Source organism: Oncorhynchus nerka, linkage group LG14, assembly GCF_034236695.1.
Source record: "Oncorhynchus nerka isolate Pitt River linkage group LG14, Oner_Uvic_2.0, whole genome shotgun sequence".
NCBI classification, from domain to species: Eukaryota; Metazoa; Chordata; class Actinopteri; order Salmoniformes; family Salmonidae; genus Oncorhynchus; species Oncorhynchus nerka.
This window is the reverse complement of record NC_088409.1, coordinates 46,932,039-46,952,336: the sequence shown is the minus strand read 5'-3', so window position 1 is coordinate 46,952,336 and position 20,298 is coordinate 46,932,039. Positions and strand designations below refer to the sequence as shown.

The 20,298-nt window shown below is 40.0% G+C and overlaps 1 protein-coding gene across 2 annotated transcripts in view; it reads right to left on the bottom strand.

Moving 5' to 3' along the window:
• LOC115142078 (serine-rich adhesin for platelets-like) overlaps positions 1 to 19,843 on the bottom strand; it is a 29,231-nt gene extending 9,388 nt beyond the window's left edge. Inside the window, exons 1-8 of one of the 2 annotated variants that reach the window (XM_029681551.2) lie at positions 19,756 to 19,843; positions 19,229 to 19,356; positions 12,691 to 12,756; positions 11,899 to 12,186; positions 6,773 to 6,831; positions 2,481 to 2,579; positions 1,995 to 2,157; positions 1,231 to 1,301 (exon numbers count right to left, since the gene is read on the bottom strand). In XM_029681551.2, coding sequence (XP_029537411.2) covers positions 1,231 to 1,301; positions 1,995 to 2,157; positions 2,481 to 2,579; positions 6,773 to 6,831; positions 11,899 to 12,186; positions 12,691 to 12,721 — 711 coding nt within the window. In that variant the 5' untranslated portion in view covers positions 12,722 to 12,756; positions 19,229 to 19,356; positions 19,756 to 19,843. Of the gene's footprint in view, positions 1 to 1,230; positions 1,302 to 1,994; positions 2,158 to 2,480; positions 2,580 to 6,772; positions 6,832 to 11,898; positions 12,187 to 12,690; positions 12,757 to 19,228; positions 19,412 to 19,755 lie in introns of those variants that run through there. The other variant, XM_065000128.1, reaches the window with a different exon arrangement.
• Positions 19,844 to 20,298: the final 455 nt, after the last annotated feature.

Here is a 20,298-nt window from a genome sequence, read left to right as displayed (position 1 = left end):
TCTCAACAGTTCCTCTGCCAAGTTCTCTGAGGTGTGTCTCTCGCTGAACTCAAAGCAGTCCAGAAGACCGCTAGACATCGAAAAATCTTCAATGAAGTGACATGTAACCGACCTGTAAGAAGTGGTTACCCTTGATGTTCAGCAGTCAGTGGTAAGGCAAACTACAGTAGCTTTTCGGACTCCTGCACTGAAGCCTGTGTGCTCTCATACAGTTGTCGAATAAGTGAATTTGAAAGGGTTTTCCTGCTTGGAATAACTATTGGTAAAACCTCTGTCCTCCACGATCGAAAATGGCTGGAAATCGGTAGCAATCATTTTAGCCAATGCAATATCAATTTGGTCTTGTCTTTATATGAGATTTTGTTTTGGCAAATTCTACACTGTGCTTTAACATTGCCTACATTATTAAAATGCATCCAAATGCTACTGTGCTTCCGACTCATTTTCCAGCTGTTGTTTTCACAGCTGTCCTTCCTCTCTCTCCTCGGCTTTGGTTCCTTCGTTGACATTGCATGTCTGATTGACAGGAATAACAGGTGAGACTGTTAGTCTGAGCAGACAGTCAGAACGAATGTGTTTGCGCTTGAGCATTTAGGCCTATATTATTTTATTTATTTTTTTGTTCTTCGAATTAGTTTATTCTATTCATTTAAATCTTTTGATTATTCTTCTGATATGCGAGCCGGCTCCCAACATTCTCCTACAAGAGCTGGTTCTTAGAGCCAACGACAAACAGATAGCTCACTGAAGACTGGACTAAGACGGGACTACCGAGCCCATTTCCGCGCTAACATCAACACAGTGATTAAACAGTGTTGCTCCTTGCTGAAACAAGCAAGGTGTCTTTGGTTGTCTAGACAACTCCCCCTCCCTGCAACAGCAGCACAGGAGCGGAGGAGAGGAGAAAATGTGTCTTTAAAACTATTATAATGGTGACCGCGGTCACTTGCCTGAACAATAACTGCCATCCAAAATTCCATGACCATCACACACACACACACACACACACACACACACACACACACACACACACACACACACACACACACACACACACACACACACACACACACACACACACACACACACACACACACACACACACACACACACACACACACATACACACACACTGCCTGTTTAATGTGTATATAAATGTACCCTAACATATTGTTGTAGGCCTACATCAACCTGAGAATGTCAAGTTGCTGCCCAAAAGCTAGTTCTTACATTGGTTGGTTCAGCAGTTGTAGTGGTGGTGGCTGCTGCTGTTGTTGTGGTGGTGGTGGTGGTCATCATCACTGTAGTCACAGGAGGAACAAATAAAATAAGTATCTTTGAGATGACTCATGTCTCAATTCTGTCCTGTATATAGTGCATTGTACTGTCATGCACGTATAATGCAATTCAGATTTAATCCAAATAAATAACACATTTTACAGATGTGTTGAAGTGAAAGGAATAGTGATAAGATGCTATGCATTGTCAGAAAACGAATAGTTCAACAGAACAACAGATTTAGCTCAGCCCCATACAGTAACAGTCTCCCAATTGATGTGGTGGTGATACATGTAAGCATGAATCCCTCACAGTAAAAGACAGGGTTTTTACAGGTTCACCAATTCTAACACCAAGGACACCATAGTACGGTTTGACTTTGACTTTATTTAGTCTTGCACACAATTTACCAGGAAACTGAAGAAATGCAGAATAGCATAGAAAACAATCATAATACAGGGCACTTAGAATTGTTTTTATGGAGTGGGCTAGTCCCTCAGGTGTGTTTTGTGTTTATTAGAAAGGATGGCTAGAGAAGAAAGTAAGGAGGAGAGAGGGTGCTTGAGCAGTGGGACAGATTTGAACCCATGCTCTCGGAGGTACACAGTGCATGTGATCCAGAGGCAGCGGTTTAAACCAGTGGACCACCGTAGGCCACAGGACATTGGTTTTCTTTATTGTATATTTTTTTGGGGGAAAAACTAAAAACGGTTTACCTGTTGTAGTGTTTGTACGAACAATGGAGGCCAGGGTAGAGCTAAGACAGCCAGTGGAGTTGCAGCATCCCATCGAACAGTTGGTCTGAGTGTCGTTGACACAGGGATTACTGCAGGAGGAACTGCAGCCGCCGGTGTAAGTCATGTCTTCCTGTCTCTTCAGCTGAGAAGGTATCACACACATTTTGTTAGCACACTTTTAGAAACAAATACATTTAAATGTTTCGTTGTTGTTAAACAAGGGAATAAAAGATGAAGTTAGAACCACATTCCGGTGTAGTTGCTGCAAATGCAACTGACTTAAAAAAAAAAATATGGTGTGAAACTTTTAGTAGTAGGGCCAGGAAGATCGTATCTAAAATAGGTGTGACATGAATTAATGACAGCAGAATCAATATGAACGATAGCATGCAAAAGTTGTGAAATGTAAGTACATTTGTATTATTCAAATTCTAAAATTCAATACACGCATAGTGTATACTGTACCTCACAGAAGGTGATATTAGCGTTGCATGAAAGAGAAGTCATATTCATGTACACATCGTTGCAGTCTGAGTAGTTACAGGAGAACTGGCGACAGGATATCTTTGAGAGAGAGAGAGCGAGAGAGAGAGAGAGAGAAAGAGAGAGAGAGACGATCAGATATTGAGCACCGCATCTATGCTTTCTCTAAACAATCAAACAACAGGAGTATCGGTCCGACGTTGAATAAAGTACTACTTAGAAAGTCTATACAGCACACATAAAGTCTGCACTACACAGATCAACTGTACTTTTATGTCCTACTCCACAATAAAGGGTGCAAAAAGGATGACATAACCAACGTAGAGGGCATTACTAAATGTGACATAACTGGCTAATTCCCTCAAAAACGGTGCTTTATAAAGGGTGACATCGTGCATGCTATTTGATGTGAAATTGCCTGTCTCGAGGAAAGCTACAAGATAAGGCATTAAACGGGATGGTAAAGCAGACTACATGTATTATGAAATAATCTCTCCCACCAAGTTACTTCATTCCTCGGTGCCAACATGCACAGACACAAACATGGGCCCAGTCACCATCCCCTCAACCCCCTCACTCACACCCACACCCACCAACACACATGCACTGTGGTTATGTACACTACAGTGGTAGAACTGAAGAAAAAAAAACGGTCTGTATTCACTTCTAGTTTTTTTCAATCACTTTGGCAGATTTTCAGATGTAAGGGGGTGTATTTTCAAAACACAGAGTAATACTCATTATCTTATGTTCAGAACCTTTCATTGTGCATTAATTGGAGTTGAATACATATTTAACCCCTGAGTCGTACATGCTAAAGTTTTTCATGAAATACCATAAGATCATTTCGTTTAGTCACCTATACATCAGATAATGATAGACTCACCGTTTAGTCATTTTAACTAACATTTAATCCAACAGCAAAAAATACTAGATACAATTTTTAAAGCTATTATTTTTAGTAGATGGGAGACGGTAAATAATGGTAAATACCATTTTCCATACAGTGTTTAGCTATAACTTGACAGCAAAGTTTACGGGAAAACAATGTATCAGTTGCAGTATCCTTATACAGTACATAAGTAAAATAAATAATCAGATATCAGGGTAGAATCTATTGATAAGCAGCAGCCTACAGTAAAAAGGTATTTGTGTAGCACTGTGTGTGAATGTGTAACGGCTCTCGTTGGTGGTAGAAAGAGTAGACCAAGTTCAAAGAAACAGAAAACATAGAATTTCCCACCCGAGTCACACCCTGACCTAAACAAACATAGAGAATAATAAGGATCTCTAAGGTCAGGGCGTGACAGAATGCCCATTTCTGCCCCATGCAACATTGTAAAAGATCATCTTTTCTATGTGACTTGTCAACTGATACAGTATGACCTGTCTCTCTGCTGGAGAAAATTATTCAGGTTACAGTGTATCATTGAAAATTAGATAATGAGTGAGATATATTGTTATACAGTATATGAAGGGTATATTGTTTAATTGGTTAATTTAATCTTGATGGCTACACATTTGCAGCTAAATGCTGAATTGCAGAATAGGTCAACAGATCAAAAGGAAAAATGTAAATTAACATAATGTCACGGTCGTCATATGGAGGAGAACAAGGCGCAGCGTGGTAAGCATATATACTTCTTTAATGAAAGAACGAACACTGAACAAAACAACAAAACGAACCGTGAAGCTAATATGGCTAGTGCAAACCAGGCAACTAAACATAGAATAACAACCCACAAAATACCCAAGGAATATGGCTACCTAAATATGGTCCCCAATCAGAGACAACGATAAACAGCTGCCTCTGATTGAGAACCAATCTAGGCAACCATAGACATATAAACACCTAGACTAGAAAACCCATAGACAATACAAAAACGAAACAAACCACCCTTGTCACACCCTGACCTAACCAAAATAATAAAGAAACAAAGATAACTAAGGTCAGGGCGTGACACATAACAATTAGGTAGATTAACAAAACAAAGAAATTGATGTTGACGGTGATGAAGCCACCTCTGAGAGTTCCGTCACAACAGAGTGTACCCGTTTATGACAGAGACTGGGGCTTCTGACAACCCACTGGAGTTAGGCTAGATGATTTGATGATGGTGATGCCAGATGATCGATGCCAGATGATGCAGTTGGCTTGCAGGCCCTGATGTCGTCCTCAGCTCAACATCTCTGTAGCCTGGACTGAGTACTCCTCCACAACTAACGAGTAGCACCCACTTGGGTGATGCCTCAGTTCACCACACATCAGTCCACATCAGCCATCCCCATTTCCAAAATGCAGTCCGGTCTCGTTCGTCAAGAAACCGGGGCTTAGTGAGATCTTTTAAAACTTCTTAGGGCTGAGATCCCGCAAACGGGATCGATATGACAACAGCCAGTGAAAGTGCAGGGCGCCAAATTCAAAACAACAGAAATCCCATAATTTAAATTCCTCAAACATAGAAGTATTTCACACCATTTTAAAGATACACTTCTTGTTAATCCCACCACAGTGTCCGATTTCAAATAGGCTTTACGGCGAAAGCACCACAAACCATTATGTTAGGTCAGAGCCAAGTCACAGAAAAACACAGCCATTTTTCCAGCCAAAGAGAGGAGTCACAAAAATCAGAAATAGAGATAGAATTATTCACTAACCTTTGATGATCTTCATCAGATGACACTCATAGGAATTCAAGTTACACAATACATGTATGTTTTGTTCGATAAAGTTCATATTTATATAAAAAATTCTCAGTATACATTGGCGCATTATGTTCAGTAGTTCCAAAAAGATCTGATGATTTTGCAGAGAGCCACATCAATTTATGGAAATTCTCATAATAAATGTTGATGAAAATACAAGTGTTATGCATGGAACTTTAGATACACTTCTCCTTAATGCAACCAATGTGTCAGATTTCAAAACAGCTTTACGGAAAAAGCAAACCATGCAATAATCTGAGTACGGCGCTCAGGGACCAAACAAGCCAAAAAGATATCCGCCATATTGTACAGTCAACAAAAGTCAGAAATAACATTATACATATTCACTTACATTTGATGATTTTCATCAGAATGCACTCCCAGGAATCCCAGTTCCACAATAAATGTTTGTTTTGTTCGATAATGTCCATCATTTATGTCCTCCTACTTTTGTTAGTGCGTTTTGTAAACAAATCCAAAGTCACGAAGCGCATTCATTAGGAGCAGACGAAATGTCAAAAAGTTCAGTTACAGTCCGTAGAAACATGTCAAACGATGTATAGAATCAATCTTTAGGATGTATTTAACATAAATCTTCAATAATGTTCCAACCGGAGAATTCCTTTGTCTGTAGAAAAGCAATGGAACGCGAGCTAACTCTCACGTGAACAAGTGTCACGAGCTTGTGGCACTCTGCCAGACCACTGACTCAAAGAGCTCTTATGAGCCCCTCCTTTACAGTAGAAGCATCAAACAAGTGTCTAAAGACTGTTGACATCTAATGGAAGCCTTAGGAAGTGCAACATGACCAATATCCCACTGTATCTTCAATAGGGAATTAGTTGAAAAACGACCAACCTGAGATTTCCCACTTCCTGGTTGGATTTTTTCTCAGGTTTTTGCCTGACATATGAGTTCTGTAAAACTCGCAGACATCATTCAAACAGTTTTAGAAACTTCAGAGTGTTTTCTATCCGAATATAATAATATATGCATATATTAGCAACTGGGACTGAGTAGCAGGCAGTTTACTCTGGGCACCTCTGGGCACCTTATTCATCCAAGCTACTCAATACTGCCCCAGCCATAAGAAGTTAAATGCAAACATTAGCTAGCTAGGTATAGCCAAACCACACTAGTAGCCTTGCCATCAGTCCTTCAACTCCATGGGTGAAAACAACCAGATATACCCAATAAACACTAAATGACATAGCAAAAACAAAAAACACTGAAAATCATCAAAAATATGTACAAAATATAAAGAGCTCTTTGTTTAGGCTGCCTTATGGTGCAAAAGAAGCACATATCAGCAAATTCAACTGAATTATTTAATTAAGACAATTTGCAATAATTCCAAGGACTATTTACTTAGCGGCCTCATGAATGATGTTGAGTAAAACATCTGTAATGAAGGTTGCTATGAATGATACTGCAACATTCACAAAGGTGTCATGATTAGTTTCATAAAGATGATATAGATGCATTATGCATACCCCCTTCAAATAAAGTGGTAACATAATATCATATCATTAATTAAATCTACTAGACTACTAAACTACTAGACTCACCATGGTCATGCCACTGGTGCCCCATGAAGTGGCATTGTCCGTGCTTGTGGTTCCACTACCTGTGTTAGCAAGGACAACATGTAGTGTGAGACCAAAGTAGCAAAATAATATGTGAATTCATAAAACAATCAGCATTTTGTATTACCCGCCATTGTATTCCCTGAGTTATAAATTGTTACACTTGAAGTGGAGGTCATGGCTGTTGTCATTGATCCTATACAGTGGCTTGTGAAAGTATTCACCCCCTTGGCATTTCCTTATTTTGTTGCCTTACAACCTGGAATTAAAATAGATTTTTTGGGGGTTGTATCATTTGAATTACACAACATGCCACTTTGTAGATGGAAAATATTTTTTATAGTGAAACAAACAAGAAATAAGACAAAAAAACTGAAAACTTGAGCGTGCGTAACTATTCACCCCCCTTCCCCAAAGTCAATACTTTGTAGAACCACCTTTTGCAGCAATTACAGCTGCAAGTCTCTTGGGGTATGTCTCTATAAGCTTGGCACATCTAGCCACTGGGATTTTTGCCCATTCTTCAAGGCAAAACTGCTCCAGCTCCTTCAAGTTGGATGGGTTCGTTGGTGTACAGCAATCTTTAAGTCATACCACAGATTCTCAAATGGATTGAGGTCTGAGCTTTGACGAGGCCATTCCAAGACATTTAAATGTCTCCCTTTAATCTGCCCGAGTGTTGCTTTAGCAGTATGCTTAGGGTCATTGTCCTGCTGGAAGGTGAACCTCCGTCCCAGTCTCAAATCTCTGGAAAACTGAAACAGGTTTCCCTGAAGAATTTCCCTGTATTTTGCGCCATCCATCATTCCTTCTATTCTGACCAGTTTCCCAGTCCCTGCCGATGAAAAACATCCCCACAGCATGCTGCTGCCACCACCATGCTTCACTCTGGGGATGGTGTTCTCTGGGTGATGGGAGGTGTTGGGGTTCCACCAGACATAGCGTTGGTCTTCATGGTGCTACTTGCTTGGCTGTGCCCCTTGCTTAGTGGTGTTGCAGACTCTGGGGCCTTTCAAGAACAGGTGTATATATACTGAGATCATGTGACACTTAGATTGCACACAGGTGGATTTGATTTAACAAATTATGTGACTTCTGAAGGTAATTGGTTACACCAGATATAATTTACGGGCTTCATAGCAAAGGGGGTGAATACATATGCACAAACAACTTTTCAGTTTTATTTAAAAAAACGATTGAAACAAGTATTTTTATTTTTATTTCACTTCACCAATTTGACATGAAATCCAAATAAAAATCTATTTAAATGACAAGTTGTAATACAACAAAATCGGAAAAACGGCAAGGGGGATGAATACTTTTGCAAGGCACTGTATTGGATGAATTAGAGGTAGAGGTAGCCGTATTAGCAGCATGATGAACCGTGGTAGCTGCCATCATGGTTTGATGCCATTGTAGTACTCAGAGAAGAAATGCCAGACAACCAGGGTTGGGGAGTAACGGATTACAAAAAAGAATAATCGGTAACTGTAATCCGTTACGTTACCAACAAAAATATTGTAATCGGATTACAGATACTTTTGAAAAATGAGATGATTACTTCAAGGATTACTGTTAAATTCAGAAAGGACGTTTGCAAAAGAACATCTTTGACACTTCTCATCGACATTCAAATCAGCAATGACAAAAAAAGTTTGTTCCACCAGAGCAAGTCTGACCACAAGTCAGAGACCACTATGATGACACACCAAATGTGTTTGATTGATCGCGGGAAAATAGGTTTTTGTAGACTACAGTCCAAGCTATGTCTTCCAATGGTGCGACTTCTGTCACAGCATCCAAAGATAATCCAACTTGAATAAACACTTGGAGGTAAGGATGACAGCAGTGGTGTAGTCTACGGTGATACGGATGTTACTTATTATTGATATCTACATAGCGCATTGATGTGAATCACACTGCCGCTCTCTCATTTAGCAAATTGCGCCATACGGATTGTGGTGGTTGTGGATGGCTGTTCACAAATCTAAATGTGTATTTGAACCCAATAATGGTTGAATTCAAGAAGTTTAAGCTGCCAATCAATCATTGTTTTTGAAACCAGTGGACAGCCAGTGAAAAATGTGCTCTTGTAACAGCTGCATAGTGTGGATACCAGCATATGGAAAAAAATGTGGGGCTTTTATTGTTCAGTCTAATTCATGCTGATATAAAAGGCCTAATGGACACATGCTCAAACTCGCACACTTTTGACAGACTTAAAGGGGCAATAAGTAGTTGCTACATACATTTTCTGACTTATAAATTATATATATATATATATATATAATATATATATATAATTGAAATAACACATATATAATCATGTAGTAACCAAAAAAGTGTTAAATAAATCCAAATATATTTTATATATTTGACATTCTTCAAAGTAGCCACCCTTTGCCTTGATGACATCTTCATGTGTTAGTCACCTGGAATGCTTTTCAATTAACAGGTGTGCCTTCTTAAAAACTCATTTGTGGAATTGCTTTCCTTCTTCATACATTTGAGCCAATCAGTTGTGTTGTGACAAGGTAGGGGTGATATACAGAAGATATCCCTATTTGGTAAATGTCCATATTATAGCAAGAACAGCTCAAATAAGCAAAAAGGAATGACAGTCCATCATTACTTTAAGACACGAAGGTCAGTCAATGCAGAACATTTAAAGAATTTTAAAAGTTTCTTCAAGTGCAGTTGCAAAAACCATGAAGCGCGATGTTGAGACTGGCTCTCACGAGGACCGCCACAGGAAAGGAAGACCCAGAGTTTCCTCTGCTGCAGAGGATAAGTTCATTAGAGTTACCAGCCTCAAAAATAGCAGCACAAATAAATGCTTCACAGAGCTCAAGTAACAGACACATCTCAACATCAACTGTTCAGAGGAGACTGCGTGAATCAGGCCTTCATGGTCGAATTGCTGCAAAGAAACCACTACTAAAGGACACCAATAAGAAGAAGAGACTTGCTTGGGCCAAGAAACAACGGCAATGGAAATTAGACCGGTGGAAATCTGTCCTTTGGTCTGATGAGCCCAAATTTGAGATTTTTGGTTCCAATTGCCGTGTCTTTGTGAGACACAGAGTAGGTGAACGGATGATCTCCGCATTTGTGGTTCCCAACATGAAGCATGTAGGAGGAGTTGTGATGATGTGGGGGTGCTGTGCTGGTGACATTGTCAGTGATTTATTTAGAATATAAGGCACATTTAAGGCACTGGTGTAGAGAGGACTAGGCAGGAGGCAGTCGTAGGTTTAGAACTACTGAATTTATTTAGATCAAAGCGGGACGAAACCCAAACGCTGTTGTGCTCAAAATATATCTTCATATACAAAAAGGCACGGGGCGAACTCAAAGTGCAAAATATAAAGTACTCAGGAAATAGTAGGAGAGATTCCTCTCAGGAAAACAAGTAACATTTACAATGACCGACAAAGGCAAATGGCAGAGGGAGTATATATACAGCGATAGATTGGGGATTGGACCCAGGTGTGTGTAATGATGACATGTAACATGTGCACTGGGAGTCAGGAAGCAAGGGAGTGTGTAATTTAATAAACAAAACAACAAACACGAACATCGCACAGACAGGAAACTGAAACAGAAACAATGATGCCTGGGGAAGGAACCAAAGGGAGTGACGTATATATGGCAGGTAATCAAGGAGGTGATGGAGTCCAGGTGATTCTGATGACGCCCAGGCATGTGCGTGTAATGATGGTGACAGGTTTGCGCCATAATGAGCAGCCTGGTGACCTAGAGGCCGGAGAGGGAGCACACGTGACATGACAAGTCAAGTCCGGGGTTGATGAGTGAAGAGCGTTTGCCAGCAGTAGGTTCGGCAGCAGCTAGAAGGCCTGCGACGCCGAATTCCTGAGCTGGACAGGAGGGGGAGCCAAAGCGAAGGCTGGTGTGACAGCATGGCTACCACAGCATTCTGCAGCGATACGCCATCCCATCTGGTTTGCTCTTAGTGGGACTATCATTTGTTTTTCAACACGACAACGACACAAAACACCTCCAGGTTGTGTAAGGGCTATTTGACCAAGAAGGAGAATGATGGAGTGCTACATCAGATGAACTGGCTTCCACAATCACCTGACCTCAACCCAAATGAGATGGTTTGGGATGAGTTGGACCGCAGAGTGAAGGAAAAACAGCCAACAAGTGCTCAGCATATGTGGGAACTACTTCAAGACTGTTGGAAAAGCAGTCCATGTGAAGCTGGTTGAGAGAATGCCAAGCTTGTGCAAGGCTGTCATCAAGGCAAAGGGTGGCTACTTTGAAGAATTTGTTTAACACTTTTTTGCTTACTACATGATTCCATATGTGTTATTTCTTAGTTTTGATGTCTTCACTATTATTCTACAATGTAGAAAATAGTAAAAATAAATAAAAACCCTTAAATGAGTAGGTGTTCTAAAACTTTGGGGTCACTTAGAAATGTCCTTGTTTTTTAAAGAAAAGCACAAGCACAAGTCCTCAACTGGCAGCTTCATTAAATACTACCCGCAAAACACCAGTCTCAATGTCAACAGTGAAGAAGCGACTCCGGGACGCTGGCCTTCTAGGCACAGTTGAAAAGAAAAAGCCATATCTCTGTCCAGTGTCTGTGTTATTTTGCCCATCTTAATATTTTATTTTTATTGGCCAGTCTGAGATATGGCTTTTTCTTTGTAACTCTGTCTAGAAGGCCAGCATCCCGGAGTCATCTCTTCACTGTTGACGTTGAGACTGGTGTTTTGACTGGAATTATGCTAGACCTTGGTTTTCAATGTGAAGATATAATTTAATCATATTATTATATGTAGTATAAAGCAATGGGTTAGAAGAAGCCTTCATATTCAACCCATAAAGTAAAATGTAACATGCATATATGGCCAGCTATGTGAACTTTAACATTGATTTATCCTGCAAAAGATTTTGTTCAATTGGTAACATACATTTTTGTCTTGTTCTAATGGCTCTTAAGGGGAAAGTAATCTAAAAGTAACTGAAGGTAATCAGATTACATTCCTGAGTTTGGGCAACCCAAAAGTTATTTACTGATTACAATTTTGGACAGGTAACTAGTGACTGTAATGGATTACATTTAGAAAGGAACCTACCCAACCCTGCAGACGACATTGTAGCATTCATAGAAGAAATGGCAGACAACATTGTAGCATTCGTAGAAGAAATGGCAGACGACATTGTAGCATTCGTAGAAGAAATGGCAGGCGACATTGTAGTTTGAGCTGTGGTAGCTGTCACGATAGTTGCTGCAGAGTCAGTACTCATGCCAGGTGACATCACAGTTGATGCAGCATTGGCCGTTGAATTGGAACTTGAGGTGGTGTTTTGTCCTGAAATAAATGACGATGGCTGCAGTCCCAGTAGTAAGAAGAGCAGGAGGCCTGTTCAGATAGGAGAGGCATACAGCTGTCATCATTTAGCAGGTCCTGTCTATTAAATATAACAAGCTCTTAACCATGTGTTGTCATATTCATGTGGGCAGTAAAGCCTCTGTTTTGTTTGGCTAGATGAGTCATTCCCTTACGAAAAAAGATTGCATTCAGAGTGCAGGATAACTGCAGTATACTGCAGTATAATTCCAGTTAAAGTGCAGTATAACTGCAGTATGCTGAAAATACTGCGTCCAACATAACACAGTTTTTGTTTTTTACGTCAGTCATTTTGCAGTTTAACTGGGGTTGCAGGTACAGTCTAGAATCTTAAAGATACAATATGGGATCTGAAAATCTGTCCATTTCAATTGTTGATATTTACCCATAGTTTCTTGAATGGTATAACTTCAATAACTTTGATTAAAGTTATATAAGTTATATTATTCAAGAATCAGTCGGTATGTGTCTATACACATTTGTTAGGCAATGGGCATATTTAGAAAGTAAACATACCTGTGCCTTTAAAAAAAGCAGTTGAGGCCATAGTCTTCTGGCGGGAGTAGGAGCCCTTAGTCCAGTCTAGAAAGGGAAAGAGAAGTCATAACGAGTTCATTTTGACTCAGTATAAGTTTTAACGTGATATTAATAAACTGAAAAACAGTGAAATGTGACACCCTGAATATTGTGATATAAAGGTTCCTCATTGTCCTGTAGCATCGGGGTTACCTGACTATTGAATAAGGCTACCTGGAGCATGTAGAGGACAAAAGTAATACCACAAACCACATAAGTAAAGACCCAAATCCATATCTATTATGCCTTTTCCTTTGACACACAATCTAAGTTAGATTCAGTAGAGCAATCGACTGTTTACACAGGGCCATTCATTATGTCCCACCTGGACTTATCCTTTGATCTTATGCCATCATCTATCTGAGGGCTCATTTGCAAACAATTCCCTAATTGTTCTATGGGGAAACTGATCTGATGATGGTTTGCAGTGGCCGCAGCGCCTGATTTGTTAGTAAAATTTTGTTAAGTGTAGGAAAGAGAGGTAGAAAACAGAGTTAGGAATAGAAAATATATGTTGAACTGTAAAACAACCATCCTCTCACAACCACAATTGTGGCTGGTAAATTACAATATTGAGAAAATAATCATTGGCAAAATAATCAGACACATGCGTGTGTCATCAAAGGATATGATTTTGTTCGGTAGTGTCGGTTGGCAGCCGTTCAGCCATGAGCACAATTAAAATGTGTTTGTTCCTCGTGATGTCCCCGGGGCAATATATATAAGCACGGCATGTTTTCATCCCTCCCTAGGAACAAACCACACAGTCTCCTTAGGGCTCACCACCCTGGATACTGACGGTCGAACTGTGGCTAATAGTGTCACGTGTTATAAATGATTGGAGACAGGCGCAGGAATACGTAATAGGGGGTTTTAATAATCCACCCAAAAATACAACATGCCATGAAAGGCACGGGGACGAAGCCCAAAACTAACACGGATACAAAAACACAGGGATGTAACCCAAACAAAGGAGCGAGGTAAAACCTCTAATAAATACACAGGACGAGACGGGCGATACACTACACGGGTCAAGACAAATAACAAATGCACAACAATACACGGGGCGAGACCCGTAATAACAAATGCACAATACACACAGCGAGAAAGCCGACATAACAAAGTACAGGTATCAAAGACCAACGGACATGGGAACAATAACTGACAAGACATTGATGAACAGAGGGCACATATATACAATTACTAATCAAGGGGAATTGGAATCAGGTGTGCGTAATGAGATAGTTCAGTGACGACCTATAGGCCGGTGACGTAGACCTCCGGAACTGGTGCACGGAATGAGCAGCAGTACCGGGGGAATCTGTGACAAATAGCCCACTTTTAAAAAAAGTAGGTCCAGTTACAGGTGTTTGTGTAATGGAAAAATGTTATATTGCTTAAAGTTTATGAAATATAATGTATTAAAATATAGTATGTACTGTATATATATACAGTGCATTCGGAAACTATTCAGACCCCTTAACTTTTTCCACATTTTATTACGTTACAGCCTTACTCTAAAATGTATGAAATAAAAAATACCTCATATTGACAAAGTGAAAACAGGATTTATTAACAATCAATTAAATACAGAAATACCTTATTTACATAAGTATTCAGACTCTTTTCTATGAGACTCGAAATTGAGCTCAGGTGCATCCTGTTTCCATTGATCATCCTTGAGATGTTTCTACAACTTGATTGGAGTCCACCTGTGGTCAATTATGTGGACATGATTTGGAAAGGCACACACTTGTCTGTGTAAGGTCCTACAGTTGACAGTGTGTCAGAGCAAAAACCAAGTCATGAGGTCGAAGGAATTGTCAATAGAGCGCCAAGACAGGATTGTGTCGTGGCACAGATCTGGGGAAGGGTACCAAAACATTTCTGCAGTATTGAAGGTACCCAAGAACACGGTGCCTCCATCATTCTTAAATGGAAGAAGTTTGGAAACACCAAGACTCTTCCTAGAGCTGGCCGCCCGGGCCAAACATGGAATTGGGGGAGAAGGGCCTTGGTCTGGGAGGTGACCAAGAACCTGATGGTCACTCTGACTCTGTGAAGATGGGAGAATATTTCAGAAGGACAACCATCTCTGCAGTACTCCACCAATCAGGCCTTTATTGTAGAGTGGCCAGACGGAAGCCACTCCTCAGTAAAAGGCACTTGACAGCCCGCTTGGAGTTGGCCAAAAGGCACCTAAAGACTCTCAGACCATGAGAAACAAGATTCTCTAGTCTGATGAAACCAAGATTGAACTCTTAGCCTGAATGCCAAGCGTCACGTCTGGAGGAAACCTGGCACCATCCCTACGGTGTAACGGGTCCTATGTGTAGCTAGTGTAGAAAGTCAGGCGCAGGACAGCAGATATGAGTAATCAACGTACTTTTACTCAAAATGTCAAAGATACAAAGTAACAAATACACGCACACCATGACAGATCGAAATTACAATAAACAACCACTCACAAAAAACATGGGGAAACAGAGGGTTAAATAATGAAACAGTCATTGTGGGATTGAAATCAAAGACAAAACAAATGGAAAATGGTGGCTAGAAGGCCGGAGACGTTGACCGCAGAACGTCGCCCGAACAAGGAGAGGGACCGACTTCGGCGGAAGTCTTGACATACGGTGAGGCATGGTGGTGGCAGAATCATGCTGTGGGGATGTTTCAGTGGTAGGGACTGGGAGACTAGTCAGGATCGAGGGAAAGATGAATGGAGAAAAGTACAGAAAGATCCTTGATGAAAACCTGCTCCAGAACTTTCAGGACCTCAGACTGGGGTGAAGGTTCACCTTCCAACAGGACAACAACCCTAAGCACACATCCAAGACAAAGCAGGAGTGGCTTCGGGACAAGTCTTTGAATTTCCTTGAGTGGCCCAGCCAGAGCACGGACTTGATCGAAAATCTCTGGAGAGACCTGAAAATAGCTCTGCAGCAACGCTCCCAATCCAACCTGACAGAGCTGGAGAGGATCTACAGAAAATAATGGGATAAACTCCCCAAAGACTTCTGTGCCAAGCTTGTAGCTGCCAAAGGTGCTTCAGCAAAATACAAAGTAAAGGGTGAATACTTATGTAAATGTATATTACTTTATTTTCTTGTATATATTAGCTTTTTTTTTATAAAACGTTTTTGCTTTGTCATTATGGGGTATTGTGTGTAGACTGATGAGGGAGGAAAATGATTTAATCCGTTTTAGAATAAGGTTGTAACCTAACAAAATGTGGAAAAAGTCAAGGGGTCTGAATACTTTCCAAAGGCACTGAATTGTGTATTCGAGGTTGTGTAGTCAGGTGCCATATCCTCGTGCAGTAACTCACACGGCTAACTATCGCATTGAGTCAGCATTAGCTGCTGACTTGGAGGATGCCATGTAAGTCACTACACAGTACTGTAAGTGTAGGAAACTGTCAAGAGTTATATTAAAATCACGGCGTATTTGAATGCCACTGGTTTCTAGATACTGTATGTCTGTACAAAGGCTTATATTTAGAAAAAATATGTTGTGATTTGAACCTACACACAGTCCAATTAAAATAATATATAATGTAGTGAGGGTTTTAGATAAAACCACTGTCAAATGTTATATTAATTGTGACACAAGCATACTATAGATACACAGTGCCTTCAGAAAATATTCACACTGCTTCACTTTTTTAAAAACAATTTGTTGTTTTACAAAGTAGGAATAAAATGGATTTAATTGTAATTTTTTGTCGATGATCTGTACTCTGTAATGTCAAAGTGAAAGACAAATTATAAAATTGGTTAAATATATATATTTTTAAACACACTAATATTCAGTATCTTGATTAGATAAGTATTCAACCCCATGAGTCAAAACATGTTAGAATCACCTTTGGCACATTTCAAGCTCTGTCAAGTTTGTTGTTGATCATTGCTAAAACAGCCATGTTTCATCTCTTGCCATAGATTTTCAATCCAATTGAAGACAAAACTGTAACTAGGGCACTAGAACTAGAACTTTCTGCTGAAAGGTAAATTTGTTTCCCAGTATCTGTTGGAAAATCCTCTAGGATTTTGCCTGTGCTTATCTCTATTCCGTTTCTTTTTATCCTAAAAAACTCCATTTTCCTTGCAAGCATACACATAACATGATGGGGCCACCACCACGCTTGAAAATATGAAGAGTGGTACTCAGCAGAGGTGGGACCAAGTCACTATGTTTTGAGTCATAAGCAAGTCTCAAGTCACAAGGCTCCGAGTCGCAAGTGGAGTCCCAAGTAGAACGACTCGAGTCTCGAGTCAAGTCCAACTTGTGCATTCTAAGAGCAAGTCAAGTCGAGTAGTCACAAGTTTTTTCAAGTCAAGTCTCAAGTAAAACAAATCTATACATGCAATGACTTGTTCAACTACACATATTTGCCTATTTATTGAGTCTACCAGGCAGCCCTTTTCATTATTTTGAATTTTGTAATTGTAAAATAGGTACCTTGTAGCAGTCTTAAGGGTATGAAATCAGCAGAAGGCAAGGCAGGTTGCCGTGCTCAAAGTGTATATTTATTTACAGGTCCTGGTGATCCAATAGTGAAAGTGCTTTATCATACAAAATATACAATCGGATTGACCAAATACACAACGGCAATAGCCCAAAAGACCATAGGACCATACACTTAACCAATGTGCAATTACAACCCATAAACTGGGTTCTACGATGTAAATGGCAATTTCCACATCCATTGTTACATAGGTACATTTCTGTTAATGAGACTTAATGATTATTGATGACATATTCATCTAAATGTGTGAAAGCAACAGCAAACATTTCAACAAGAGAACAAAGTGCTCTCCACTGGGGGAGTTTGGAGAGCACAAGCAGAAAGACGTGCCTATGGTGCATATTCTCTGCAGTAGACTAATAATACACTTTAACAACACATTTCAAATACACGCTTCTGAGAGTAAATGATCAATTTCATGCAATTTTGACTTCATGAAAGACCAGTAGGAGAAAACTGAGGATGGACAAACAATATTGTAGTTACTCCACAATACTAACCTAATTGACAGAGTGAAAAGAAGGAAACTTGTACAGAATAAAAAATATTCCAAAACATGAATACTGTTTGCAATAAGGCACTAAAGTAAAACTTAATGCCCAATTACTGGTGAGCTTGCAAAGTAAACTGTTAATACTCTTGATCACCAAAAATTTTTGCACCTGCATATTTATTTATTATGGCAATCCTCTCTCCCTACAATTTGACGTTTGCACTGCACCTGATCATATGGCTGTACAGCAAATCAGCAATCTGTTCGCTAGCTCACCCGACCTGTGTCAATTGACAGTTCGCTGGTCCAATCAGAAGGCAGAGTGTGCGTTTCACTAGCCAATCTGTTGCATGTTTTTTTGCAAGGGAGATGCTGCGGCTACTGTCTCTGGCTGTGTGGACATGACAAAACCTGGCCAGATCATTTCAAGTCATCAGTCTCAAGCCAAAGTCGAATATCTAGTCTTAAAGCTCCACGACCAAGTCAAGCCTCAAGTTATTTAATTTCCTGTCAAGTCAAGTCTCAAGTGATCAAATGTGTGACTCATGTAACTCGAGTCCACAACTCTGCTACTTGGTGATGTGTTGGACTTGCACCAATCACAAGGCTTTGTATTCAATACATAAAGTTAATTTCTTTACCACATTTGTTGCAGTTTTACTTTAGTGCCTTATTGCTCCACAATATTGTTAGTATTGTGGAGCAACTACAATGTTGTTTCTCCTATCATAGCCATTAAACTCTGTAACTGTTTTAAAGTCACCATATTGAAAGGAACGTTTTTCTTCCTCTCCCCGGCAACTGAGTTAGGAAGGACGTCTATAGTGACTTGTTGCATTGATTCACCATCCAAAGTGTAATTAAAAACTTCACCATGCTCAAAGGGATATTCTATGTCTGCTTTTTTTTTTTTTTACCCATCTTCCAATAGGTGCCCTTCTTTGCGAGGCATTGGGAATCCTTCCTGGACTTTGTGGTTGAATCTGTGTTCGAAATTCGAAGCTCGACAGAGTCCATCCAATTTACTTTGTGACTTGTTAAGCACATTTTTACTCCTGAACTTATTTAGGTCATAACCAAAGGGTTGAATACTTATTGACTCAAGACATTTTAGCTTTTCATTTTTTATTAACTTGTAAAATTGTCAAAATATATAATTCCACTTTGACATGATGGGGTATTGCGTGTAGGCCAGGGTCAAAAACATCTCAGTTGAATACTTTCAGAAGGCAATGTACTATGTGAAAATATGGAAGCATTCAATGCCAGTAACATAACCTTATATTTATTGTTGTGAAGTTAACCTAAGCAACATTATTCTCTATCATCTTTAAGCAACCATGGCAACACTCCTTGTTGAACTTAATCAGCCTGAGATAAGCAGGTAATGGAAACAAAATAACGAAAACAAATGTTTAACTAAATGTTTTCAGAAAAAAAGAACAACAAGCGCTTACCCGTGTGTAGTGTTGAGCAAAAGTCTGAGGATGAAACTGTCTGTATCAGCTGCGGATGATGTGTAGAGCCTCTCTCTCTCCGTCTCGCCGCTCTCCTTTTCTCCCAGTGTCACTACCCTCTGTTCTTCCTAGTGACAGCACAGGAGAGGCAACCTATTAAGTGGAAACTCTCACCTGCACACCCACTCAATTACTAGTCACAACTAGCAGAGAGGAGGAGACTACAGGCAGAGAGCTGGCTGGGAGGGTTAAAACTACCATACAAGCGCCCAGAGATCAAATTAGGGTAAACTTCCAGCTCGCTAACTCAATCCACACCTATAATCTCAGGAACCAGGACCAAATCTTGAGTGCGCTGGTCAGTTGACAGATGGTCATGTGAGACTAATTAATAGAATTATGTTATCAGACACATTTATGAAAAAACGTCATTGGAGCAAAGTGATACAACAGGTCATAGTCACATCATTAACATCTGCAACCCAAAACAATCGGATAAATATTATACATCTCCTCTCTTTATTTACCTATCACCTCGTTTTCCTTTTCTTGTCCAAACAAAATGGTCCTACAGTCTCCTACAACTTTGCTGCCTCATGGGTTTATTGTGAGATAATTCCTATGCCGGGGAGGTGATTTTGGGGAACATTCTGGTTTCTGTTCAACACAATGTGAAATCCCCCCCCCCCCCCCCCCTCTGTCAGGAATAAACCCCTTGACAACAATGACCTCTTTGTGGCATTGTGGCTCTTGGAATGTGGAATACCTAACCTGGGAACCACACAAAGGCACCTGGGCCAATCAGGTGACAAAAAAATCCCTCCTTCTAATAAACCTGACCGTTTTATGAGAAGAAGAACCCCTAAAAGAAAAGACACACAAAGGCTGGTATAGCTTTTAGTTATCTTATGGAATTGTACACACTACATCCAAAGATAATTCTTTGCGTACAAACTACAACCAAATATAATTCTTTGCACAAATCCATTCCATGTTAGTTTTCATGGTCAAAGATATCGTTGGCACAAAGCTATTAGTCATGAAAGTGTCTACCGTAGTGAAATTGTAAG